The sequence below is a fragment of the Anser anser genome, assembly GCF_964211835.1.
Source record: "Anser anser genome assembly, chromosome: 2".
NCBI classification, from domain to species: Eukaryota; Metazoa; Chordata; class Aves; order Anseriformes; family Anatidae; genus Anser; species Anser anser.
In genome coordinates this window covers 157,163,407-157,176,195 of record NC_139721.1, presented here as the reverse complement: position 1 = coordinate 157,176,195, position 12,789 = coordinate 157,163,407, and the positions used below count along the sequence as shown (strand labels likewise).

Below are 12,789 nucleotides of genomic sequence, written 5' to 3'. Positions count from 1 at the left end.
GGAGGTTTCTAAAATTTCAAGTAATACTAGACAGCAGAGGACTCTCAGATTTCCTTCTTTAAATGTATTTCATTTATTTATGATCCTCATGTCTTCCGACAGCTCTGTCTGACCTCTTATGTCCACCTGGAATTTCAGTCTAATGTCCTATCTTCCAAAACTGTCCCCACATGCTGTTATTTTTACATCATGAGGTTTACCCAGCCGAGCAGAAATTTGGTCTGACATCAGCTTCTTTGGAAAAAAGCAAGAAAAGTCGTGCATATTCAAAACCAAAGTAGTTATTTGAATAACTTCATGGGTTTTGTTTGTAAATTGGCAACTTTTTTGAACTTCATTGTTTTATAATACAGCACTTTTTCCTTGACTTATTATTCACAATATTTGTTGGCTTTATTACATGTACTGTGATACTCAATTGTGCTTCCATGGCTGTAAATAACCTTCCAGCACAGCTCAACTGGACTGAGTAAGTTACCTCAATTGCCTTTTCTTCACTCTAAGGAAACTAACCTGCTGGACTGAAGGAGATTGAATAATGTGGTGATCTAATTCTGGGGTTTGAAAATCCTCTGAGAGACCTGTGAGGAAGATTTGGGATTATTGTAATAGCAGCCAGTCCTTGTGGAGCTTCAGCCTGTTTTCTCAGAGGAATACACAAGGAATACGCCCTTTACTCTACGTTGGCTAATTTTGCCATCTGGTATAATATAGAAGGTTGGCCCATTTTATCTTTAAAGGATTATGCTGTTTAGAGAGTTTGTGTAGCATAATTCTAACTGCTAATATAGAATAGAATAATGCAGTTGGAAGGGACCTTCAAAAATCATCATTCAAGGTGAGGCCACATCAACGCTAAATAGAGCAGGAGAACCACCTCATCCTAGGGAATAACCTGCGTGTCTGTTATGGCCAGCTCATACAAAAAGCATAGAGGAATAAGTATTATTTCCATTCTCTCTTGGTGTTTTCTGGGGACACTCCCAGTTCAGTTGTCCACATTAGGGAGCTTTTTGTACCATCTCGTTACCTTTCATAATTGTGCTCTGTATCCAGTGTAAATTGAGTTGAGGTTCTGGAATTAAAATTTGAAAATCTGCCTGTGGCATCAGAGGTTCCATAACTTTAAACCCTCTTATTTTGGGCTAAGCACAGTGATAACGTTAATTTCATAATTTTTCATAAGGAAGTGTGAACTATTATTCATCCAGAATTAGTATGGTATACTTACATGAACATTTATGATTATAGATTTACGTGCAAATCTTACTGAAAGTCAGAAATGCATGTTCTTATATCTACAGTGTGTTTCTGAAAGTAATCTATCCTGCCTTATCATACTTTGCATTTTCTACCTTCATTTCCATCCTGTGGCTAAATCATAGAAAAGATAGAATGTGCCTAAATGTCTTTTAATCTCATTTATGTTTTTATTTCTATAGCTTAAATATATTATTTCCTTCTCAGACATCTTTTTACTGGCATATATACTGGTGAAATATTGATAAAATTATTAGCAAGAGGATTTGTTTGGAATGAATTTACCTTTCTTCGAGATCCGTGGAATTGTTTGGATTTTGTTGTTATCATTGTGACGTAAGTAAAACTCTGTTGTTCTTTTACACTCAAGGGACAAACATGCAAATAATATGACATTTGATGGTCTGAAGTTCTTTACAGTAGTTGACATTCTACCTATTGAAGAGTTCCTGTGTTTGGATCACTCTTTGCATATCTGCTGCCTGAAGAGAGAAAAATTGTCTTAGACTTTAAAGCAAGACCTAAATGCAAAGCTCATCTTTTTGAGTTAGCATTCATTTGCTCATTTACTTCATGTATTGTCACAGTTAATGGAACTGTTTTATTGCTCCCAGTGCAATACTTTCAGTACTTTTTTTTTTTTTTAAATGAAGAAGTGTCTCCACAGACAGCCAAAACCAAGCATGCTTCCTTATGTTGTATTATTTGCTGTGGTCTGGATCAGATGAGGCTTATCTGAGAAGGATTCAAAGCGCACCACAAGATGTTGAATGACATGGTGATAAATAGCAGATTAAATTTGAAGAATGTAAAGTGATGCTCAAATAAAAGCAGACCTATCTTTACATACACAGTTAGGAACTCTGAAATAGATTTCACTTGTTGGAAAAAAAAATGGTGAAAACACCACTCCAGTGTGCAATCAATAATGGTCAGAGAATGAAACAGAAAAAGAGGACATCACGGGTAATAAATAACAGAGCAGAACACAGAGTTGTTTCACTGTATAAATCTTTTTTTTTTTTTTCAAGGCTATATGTAGTCTTGCTTCTGACATCTCAAAAGATGACGATTAAAAAACAGTACAGAGAAGAGTGTCAAAGATGGTTACATCTTGTGCTCCATCTAATGAGAAACTACCTAGAGTAGGGCTCTCATGAAAAACAATACAAAACAAAACAAAAAGCAGGAACGTTGTAGAAGTCTCTAGCATAAAGCCAAAAAGAGCTCTCCTAAAATGAGAGCTAAAGGCACCAACTAAAGTTCTCAGATGACAGAATGAAAAAGAAGGGTTTTGTTTTTCACACTATGTGTAGGCACGTTCTCTTGGGAGGCTGTGGATACAGAAAGCTTACTTGCAATCAGAAGGTTTCTGGACAGAATCCAGGACGAGAAGACGTTAAGGGTTATATTTAAAACAAAGACACTGTCTTCTTCAGGACGTCCCTGAGCTATAAATTTTCTGGAAGAATGAAATCTGTTAGGCATTGCTGTATGATTGCCTTGAGGCTAAACTCTTCTGTAAGCCTTTGTTATGGGCCATTCTTGAAGACAGGGTAAATGGCCAGATGGATCACTGCTGTGGTCATATTTAAGTTCATATCAAAACCAGCTAGCTAGGTGGACAAGAAATGAAGAAGAAAGCAAGTCAGAATTTGCATCTCAAATACAAAATGTTAATCTTGAAAGCAAAATAGTCTTACAGCAGTGAACAGATTCACTCAAAACCAAGACTCAAGCATTTTTAAAGCTTTCTCCGCCATTTAGCATTTCTGAGTATTTTTCAGTTCTCATGTCCTAATTTGTTAAAGGGAAATGTATGTTGGAAGGGAAATTATGTGGTCCAACTCCTTGCTAAAAGCAGGGCTAATTTAAATTAGGTTGCTCAGGATCTTGTCCAACCAAGTACTGAGTTTGTCTAAGGATGGAGACTCAATAACCTCCCCAGGCAATCCATTCCAACCACAATGTGATTTTTTTTTTCTTCTCCCGAATACCTAAATGGAATCATGTAGCAACTTAACTCTGCTGCCTCTCATTGTTTCATGGTAAGCCTCCAATAACAGTGCAACTCCATCTTCTCTAACCCCTTGCATTGGGCAGCTAGTAACAACAGTAAGATTGTAAGGCTCCATCACGCCGTTAGCCTGCTCTTCTGCGGACTCAAACCCAACCCAGGCTAAGAATCTAACCGTCTAATTCTTTTACCGGCCATCCCTAGAGACATCCCTGGCTGCATGTGTTCCAGTATGTGAAATTTCTGTCTTGCCCTGGGGAGCCCAAGGCTGATCACAGTACTCCAGATTCAATCAGATTCAATCTCCAGATTCAATCAGATTCAATCTCGTAAGTGATGACTACGCTCAGGGATCTGGGAGGCCTGACAGCAGACTTCACAAATAAAGATCTAAGCAGTGTTGAACAGCCTCAGCTTTTACATGTCCTTAGTCACTACCTTCTTGAACATCAGTGTAAGTGATAAACATCAGTGAAGTGCAGTGTTCCCATGCTTTGAAGAAAATATCCTTGACGATCATCCCACTGTTGTAGGGGCTACTTTTCCCTTTGAGGCAGTTTCCTGTGAGATCCTGCCAAGCAAATCTGTGAACACACTGGAATCTGTTGTCCTAAAGTCCAGGGTTTTTATCCTCCTCTTCATCTTGCTTATTTTTCCTGGGGTCTTTAAACTGCAGCATCTAATGGGCTCTGTAGCAAAGGCTGCTGTCAACTGCCATACCTCTGACTGCTTTTCCCTTGGGAGTAACAAGTTATGTACTCAGATGCCATCACACACCTATGGACCTATATGAACAAAGTCTTCTTATGGGTAACCTTCAAATCAGTAAGGATTTTATATGGAAGAAATTTACACATCAATAGCTGTCAAATAGTCCAACAGCTGTATGAACAACTACATTTCACAGTCTTTGCTACCCATGCTCCTAATTCATTTGTGTTCAGGCAGGTATAAGCACTTCTCAATATATTACCTGCTTCTGGTTTTGGAGTCCTATCATACTACAAATTAAAATATTTTGAAATTAACAGTGCAGTGATTAATTTATGTACTTTATTTAATCTTACAGCTTAGGTAAAGCTGTAGTGGTCCGAAGTTGTGCTTTGAGTGGGAAGTTACCTAGATGACCTCCAGAGATCCTCTCCAGCCAGTGTTTGTCAGATTCTGTTACTGAGACTTCTTATTTTAAGGAATTCTGTTACCTGTTATGGTCTTATTATAGGAAGAGTCACAATTATTGTCCAGTGTCACGTGAAGGATGTCTTACAGAATGTAGGGTAACTAGTTAGTGTTATATGGAATATACAACTCTTAAAGTCCTCATTTTATGAAATTTTCAAGCTGTTGTTAACATATTGTAAAACTAATTTTGTTCAACTCCTTTTCCATAAACTATATGTTGTGTAGTTTTAAGAGAGAGTTGTAGTAGATAGTTGTAGCAGTAGTAGAACACTACTACTTTCATGTCGTGTTCTGAATCAGGTCAGCCTCAGTGTGAGATGGTGTGGTTGTGTTATTGAAGGTTTTATATTTACTTGACATTTTGATGGATAAACACTTCAAAAGCATCCAAATGCACAAGAAGAAAAACTTGCTGTGTTTCTTCTGAGCAGCATTTTTCAAAAGGCTCATTATTTATAACAATCCCTAGGAGCGGACTTAATTCCTAACTTCAGACATCTACTTTGAGGTATATTGGACCTTTTTCTGTTCTGTATGTTATTCATTACTGCATCCTCTATATGCATATTCTGTGAAAAGCTGGATCTTTGTCATTCCGTTATATGGTGGTTTAATTTTATAGGTATGTTAGTATCTGTAAAACATCAGGAAATGTTTCAGCTCTTCGGACTTTCAGAGTACTGAGGACTTTGAAAGCTATTTCAGTAATACCAGGTAAGGAACAAAATATATTATTATTTGTCTCTTTGTTTGAGCAGAGAATTACTGTTTTACTAATTCCTCTCCTGTTCTTGTGCTGTCGGTCACTTTTTGTGGCAGTTAAAAGCATGCCAAGGTGTGACTATTTTGCAGTGTGTAGTAACTTTCAGCAGCATCTTAAGAGAATATTTTTTCTCATCTTTCCTCAAAATTATTTTGATGAAGCAAATTTTTGTATCTTCTGTTCTTTTTTTCCTCTCTGTAATTTTCCATCATCACTAATGTTCACTGTTTTTTACCCCAGTACCTTTTGTATTTTTGCTTCTGTCTTTTCTGAGCAGAAATAATAATTGCTATACCACCATCTTTCTGTTTTCACATTATACCTTCACAAGCTTAAGCTTCTATGGTTTATTTCTGAGAATGCTGGCCTCACAATATTTCAGAACTGCATTTGTTTGTTTACTGGCCACAGCTGCAATTTGGATTAAGAATAATTCTTTTATCAATAGTATTTTGTATATGTTATCCAGATATTTGTTATTTTTGTAAGCTGTGCCACTAATTTAGATGTGAATGTATGGATTTTAGAATCTACAACTCATTTGAAAATCTAAAAAGACTGTATAACCCATTGTCATGATATATAATAACTGTCATTTCTATATAATTACAAGTTTTTTTGTTGTTGTTGTTGTTTTTTTTTCTTTTTGCTATGGAATTATAGTAGGAATTGTAACAAAAGTGTTTAATTTTTAATGTCAAACCACCTGTCAGTACTTTACCTTTCAGATACACTATGTAGAACAGAGATTAAATGTACTTTTTTTTTTTTCTTTTTCTTTTGAAAAGCATCTGCTAGAAAAAATCCTGGATCTCACTCTCTGCCTATCTCATATTTCAAATTTAGTTATTCTGCCTGAATATGTATCTTCAATTTATATATCATCCCTTTTACCTTCCCAGTGTCATAAATGTTCTTATGTTTTTAAACTGGTGACATTTGCAAGGTATTGTTTTCTAAATAAAATACCCTGAGGTCAGCAGAAGTTATCCTTTATTGTAATGTGTATTCAACAAAATGTGTATCATTTTTTTTAATCTTAACCAATCACAAAAATCTCTCCGTACTCAGTAAAACTCAGAAGAGTTTGTTAGATGCCATCTTAAGCTAGAATGTTCAAGTTAGCAAAATTAGTGTTAGAAGGAAGTAAAAGCCAAATAAGTTTTGATTAGGAAACTTAAATAAAAAATGTATTGCTCATTATATGCTTTATTTTACTTCATTTAATACTGAGAAGATACAAAATGATTTACACTGATTTGTTTTTAACATACTTGCAACTCTTGTGTGTTGTCATAAAAGAACATTACTGCATTCCTCTTCTCATGTTGCGTATTTTTAAATCTTATTTTTCTAGGTCTGAAAGTCATCGTAAATTCACTTATTGAATCTGTTAAGAAACTTACCGATGTGCTGATCTTGACTGTTTTTTGCTTGAGTATATTTGCTCTCATAGGCCTCCAGCTTTTTATGGGCAATTTAAAATTCAAATGTATCCTCAATTCTACTACAAATGATACGTACAATGACATTTTATGTAAGGATGCCAAGATATATTCACCAAATGAAACTGGTAAATTTTTATTGTTATCTCCTTTTACGTAATCTATATATCTTCCTATGTATGACTCGTTTTTCACAGAGGTCTTAAAATATGGTTGCATGTGTCTCTCACAAGAAGGCATGTTCTTGCATTTGCACAAGTAGCGGTATGAAATCTCTGGAACAACTGAATGGTGTTCCTGGTGAATCTGGAATTTGGGGAAAGATTCCAGGAAAGCAGTCTGTGTGATAGAAGGGACTGAGTTTTCTGCAAGCATTTCCTTCTTTACCTACATATATTGAATGGGGAGCCTAATTTTAGGGGAACAGCACTGAGAATGACTTTTTTTTTTTGGGGGGGGGGATGACACACATGAACTGTGTCTTTCAGGGATTTTGCTTACTTCTTTCAGACATTCCTAGTTTTACCAGAAAGCAATAAAAATTTTACATTATAAGTTGTGCTGTCAATGAATTTTCAAAACAGGAAAAAAAAAAAGCCATACTTATGAACAGATCTCTTGAGAAACAACTCTATTATGCCCTTTGTTGTGAAAGACCATTGTTAAAAAGTGCAGTAACATATAGCTTAATATCTGTGTGCTGTAGGAAATGAGTATGTGAACACTCAATTTAATTTGGAGAAGTTTAAGGCAACAACTTCAGATTGTATGACTCCTTTATTTATTTACTTATTTTAATAGATATCTGTGCCAGAATGAATAAATCTTCTGAAATACTGCTCTGTGGTTTCAGTTCGAATCCTAAGTAAGTGAACAAAATGGTTTTAGTACTTCCCTATTTTTTTCCCCCAGATAGACTTTGGTTTTATTTTTGATGTGAAGAAATGCTGTTGATTTTTCAGAAGGGTGGAATGTGGGTATTTTTTTTTAGTTCAATAAAAAACATTTAAATTAAGAGAACAAATGAATTAAAATACTAGGATATAGGCAATTATGTACATGCTGTATTGCTAAGCATTGGTAATACAATGGTAGTGTAGAATGACATAAAGGAGGAAGGGAACAGATCAGTAAAGAATGTGAGGTACTAATAAACTCTCCTTATCTTGGTGATTTATTTAAAAGTAAGCAAATTTTCAGTTTTCACCCCCTCTGTGTATTTCTTTGCATGTATCCTGCCTGAGTGGATAGTTTCTGTCCAGTAAGACTATATCACAAATCTTCAACTAGACAAATGACTTTCCAGGATTGTCTGGTATAAATCAGCCCTTCTGGCAGAGTTGTGTTGGAGAATAATGAAACCAGACATTCAGATGAACTGAGAAAATCCATATATAGTGTTGTGCATTCGGTGCTTTCAGAAACAATCTAATACTGCAAGCATGAGTATTGTCTAACGGTTCTTTTTTCGGTTAGTGGAGAGTGCCCCCAAAACTATAAATGCTTGCAGATTGGGAAGAATCCTGACTTCGGCTACACTAGTTTTGATCATTTTGGCTGGGCCTTCCTTTCTTTATTCCGTCTGATGACACAAGATTCCTGGGAGCGTCTCTACAGACAAGTAGGTACTCTTTTTACCTGCTAGGTTGACTTTAGACATGAAGTTCAGAGCTTTATATCCCCTAGAAAAATCTGCACCTGTTTTTTTTTTTTTTTTTTTTTTTTGTTAAATGATAATGATATCATTAAATGTTAATGATACAAAATTTGTTTTGAAACCAGTGTAAAAATTAAGGAAGAAGCTTCAGTTGGCTAAGTTCTAACAACTTCTGCACATTGGATGGCAGCAATCTTTCCATGAGTGCTCATAGTTTTGTTGGAGAGCACACTTGGGTCAATGATTAGTAGTTAAATACGTTAATTATGTAACTATCAAAGGATTGGTGTATATGTAGGTGCAGCTAGTGAGCTCACTGCTGCTGCAAGAACAATGAGGACTTATGGACTCTGTTTCTCTCTTTGTAAATACTGACTCCTCACCAAACCTTTTGGCTCAGAACAAACATGCTTAAATTTCAGAGCATATTTTGATAACTGGGATTAAAAAAATGGAGCCTTTTATATTTTATTGTTTTATTTTGTAACTTGTAAATTCTTTTGTATATATATAAACAATACAGAAATTGAAGAGATCTCTCTGGATCTCTTACGTCTATGCAGTGTCTGTGCTAAAAAGGAATTATCTTCTTCCTTGTTCTGTAGCTTTCATATGGTTCACTTGAACTTTTCTCCAGCAACCTTTATTAACTGATTTTTTTTTAAATGAATGCATCTGTAGATGACACCAAATTAGGTAGAAGTCTTGGTCTGCTTGAGGGTCAGAAGGCTCTGCAGAGGGACCTGGATAGGCTAGATTGATGGGCCACATCCAAGCACGTGATATTCAACAAGGCTGAATGTTGGGTGCTGCACTTGGTTCATAACAACCTCACACAGCTTGGGGAAGAGTGGCTGGAAAGTTGGCCAGCAGAAAGCAGCTAGGGCTGCTGGTCAACAGCCGGCTGAGCATGAACCCAGGTGGCCAAGAAGGCCAATGGCATCCTGGCCTGCACCAGAAATAGTGTGGCCAGCAGGGCTAGGGAAGGGATTGTCCCATTGTATGCAGCACTGGTGAGACTGCACCTTGAATATTGTGTTCACTTTTGGGCCCTTCACTACAAGAAGGACATTGAGTTGCTCAGGCTCATCCAGAGAAGAGCAACAAAGCTGGTGAAGGGACTAGAAAATGAGCCATATGAGGAGCAGCTGAAGTAACTGGGGTTGTTCAGTCTGGAGAACACGAGGCCGAGGGGAGACCTCATCCCTCTCTACAGCTACAGGGAAGGAGATTGCAGTGAGGAGGGTGTTGGTCTCTTTCCTCAGGTGACAAGTGATAAGATGCGAGGCAATGGCCTCAGGTTGTGCCAGGGGTGGTTTAGACTGGACGTTAGGAAGAATTTCTTCAAGGAAAGGGTGGTTAGGCATTGGAACAGGCTGCCTGGGGAGGTGGTGGAGCTGCCATTCCTGGAATTATTTAAGAGATGTGAGGATATGGCACTTAGAGGCCTGGTTTGGGGTTTGGTGGCAGACTTGTAGTGTTAGGTGGGTGGTTGGACTTGATGATCTTGAAGCTCTTTTCCGGCTTAAATGATTCTATGATTCTGTCTTCCTTCTGCCATTTCAAGGTCATGTTATTTTATTTTCTGATGTTTCAGAGCTTAATTTTGAGCCATCTCTTCCACTGCTGTTTAAAAAAAATTAAGAATATGCAGTCTAATTACTGCTTCTTATTCACTTAATACACATCTTTCATTATCGTTTAGATAATCCAAGCTTTCCTCCTCTTTAATAAGTTTTAGTAATTTCTTCTATAGTTAGCTTTACATCTCTTTACAGATGAAGTAGCTTCTCATAACTTAAACTGATGATCATATGACTGATTTTCTTAGAGATCTTTCATTTAGTTTTAAGAATGGATTTTTTTCATTCTCAGCTGTACACGGTTTCATTATGAATGCTTAATGGTCTGTTACATGAAGAGAAAAATATTATATGATCACAGATAAGTTTTTAAGAGCTGAAATGTATTTACTTGTAGTCCAGATGAACTCCCAACTATCTGTATTTCTAGACCTTCTGTGTAACCTAGACCAGAGGTAGTGCTGTTGTTTAAAGAAAACAGCTCAGTATCTTGACCTCTTGCATTGTACTGGAAGATAAATTGTTAGCTTGTAATTCTGTTGTAAATGTTAGTTTGTTAAGAATCTGTTACGACCTTTCCTTTTTCCTCACAGACTATCCGCACATCTGGAAAGAGCTACATTTTATTTTTTATGGGAGTCATCTTTTTATGCTCATTTTATCTCTTCAATCTGATCTTGGCTGTAGTAACTATGGCGTATGAAGAGCAAAATAAAGCTACTCTTGCTGAAACACAGGCAAAGGAAAAATTACTTCAAGATGCTCATCAAATTCTAGAGAAAGAAAAGGTTTGCAAATTATTTTATATAATATATAATATGTGGTTCCTTTTATTTTCTTCTGTTTGTGGGTTAGGGAAAAAGGGTTCTTAATTATGCATGATTCATACAATAGGTTCTCATATTTCTTTTCTCTCTTTCTGTCTCATTATAAATATGTATAAACAATTCTTCAATACGAGCAAAGAGCATGAGTCTAGGTTACATCATATTAAGTTTAGTTTTTTGCAGGCCTGACACTGCATAATCAAACAACGATGGCTTTCAAGGCAGATATGTAGCTTTTGTAGTATTTTATTTTACCGACAGCATAGGTACCTGCACCCTGTGGTTTGCCCTGTTCTTGTATAGTACCACTATGGCTATGTACAAGAAATCCTTTCTTATATCCTTTGGATATAACAAACTTTTTGCTATTATTGCATAGTCTGACAAAAGATGTATGAGTAAAGAAATATGCATCCATTGGAAAAGCTGACATTTCTTTACTTCAAGATTGAAGTTAGAATACTGATGGTTTTCAGGATTGTTTAAAAATCGATCTTTCTGAGAGCCACTGTGCTCAGCTCTTCTCATACCTCTTTTTGAATCATCACACACAGAAGGTTTACCGATTGACAGGAGCAGGAATATCTTTGACCAGGCTAATGCTGTTAGTTCCACATTAATGTAAAAGGACATCCAGGACTGTGTTAGTTTGTTTGCTTTTGGTTTCAAGAGTTAGTAGACACACTTCAGATTTCTACAGTGTTCCTTCTTCTTGGCACAGTATTGCCTAGAGTCATTTGCATATTGGACCATAGGAAACCAGGGATCACTTTTTTTTTTCTTTTTCTTTTTTTTTAAAATTAATTAACTAATTAATTAATTAATTTTTATTCTTAAGAAGTGAAGCTCAGCTGAGGCAACATATAGATTGAAAATAAGATATCATTTATCTTCTAACCTTTTATGAAAGATACTTCTAATGTGCTGCTAACAACCAAAAAAAGTCACACTTGGAAGAAGACTTGCATATATTTCCTACCAACTATCCAACTTCATCAAGATGAAATGTATCACCAGTGTACCAAATTCCTCCTACATAGCTGTGGACACACCTGTGATATTTCTCTGGCTGAAATGCCAGGTTTAATTCAGGCTTTTCCTCCTTCCATCTTTCTTTCAAGAGGAATAGTAGTAAAGAAAGATTTAGTATTTTAGGATTTAGTTTGAGCCCTGCGTCTTCTATTGTCATTGTGTTCAAGGTCAAAAGTGAGAAAAGGGGGAATAAACAGTACACCTGAAAATTCTGTAGTAGCTGATAAATAACTTTTATCTTTCAGTCTTGTGAGTAGTATTTTGTATTCCTACCTCTTTATGATAGTTTAATATTTGAAAGGTAAAAATTGCTAATGCAAAACATTTAGATAGCACAATAGTTAAGCTGTATATGGTCCTAGTCCGTTCATTGGCTTTTGCCTTGTATTAATAGACAGACTTTTTCCTGTTTCTTTTACAGATTTTGGCTGCTGGAGAGAGTGATAAGGCCTTGCATGTCAGATATGAAATGCCAGTTGCTGACTTAGAAAATTCGAAAGAAAAAGAGATGAAAGGAGAAAAGCCCATTTCAAGACAAAGATTAATTTTAGGTGATCATGTTGAAGAGGAACACATATTTTATTCACAGCCTAATCATTGCCAAAAGAAACTTGTAAGTATTTGAAATACAAGATAAATTCATTAGACTTGCATGTGATATGACAATTTGATGAGCAGAAAAGCTTTATTTATTTGCATTTTTCCCCTCTCCCTTCTTGCATAAAACGATTGAACTTGTTTTGTGGACCAATCTGAAAGTTAGATTTGGGGACCAAAGGGAGAAATCAAATGTGGACTTGAAAGGAAAGTTAGAAGTGGCTGTCGGCATAGTTAAAGACACACTATAGCCTGCTGCACTTACAGCTGTGGTAAGATATGTCAGCATCTCTGTTATGCTGCTTAAAGAAACATAGAAAAACCTTTTATTTTTCCGAACTTCCCTAATAACCTAACCTTTCTTTTTTGTACACAGCTAATTCTCTGACCAAAATATTTAACACTGGATTCAGTTCAGTATGACTA

General features: G+C 36.1%; 1 protein-coding gene across 1 annotated transcript in view; it reads left to right on the top strand.

Moving 5' to 3' along the window:
• The first annotated feature begins 384 nt into the window (after positions 1 to 384).
• The window catches only part of LOC310894976 (sodium channel protein type 5 subunit alpha-like), a 36,899-nt gene continuing 24,494 nt past the window's right edge, over positions 385 to 12,789 (top strand). The window contains exons 1-8 of the mRNA XM_083825724.1: positions 385 to 469; positions 1,468 to 1,596; positions 5,082 to 5,173; positions 6,580 to 6,795; positions 7,469 to 7,532; positions 8,144 to 8,288; positions 10,501 to 10,695; positions 12,188 to 12,379. Of these exons, the coding sequence (XP_083681850.1) occupies positions 429 to 469; positions 1,468 to 1,596; positions 5,082 to 5,173; positions 6,580 to 6,795; positions 7,469 to 7,532; positions 8,144 to 8,288; positions 10,501 to 10,695; positions 12,188 to 12,379 (1,074 nt within the window). The 5' untranslated portion in view covers positions 385 to 428. The remainder of the gene's footprint in view (positions 470 to 1,467; positions 1,597 to 5,081; positions 5,174 to 6,579; positions 6,796 to 7,468; positions 7,533 to 8,143; positions 8,289 to 10,500; positions 10,696 to 12,187; positions 12,380 to 12,789) is intronic.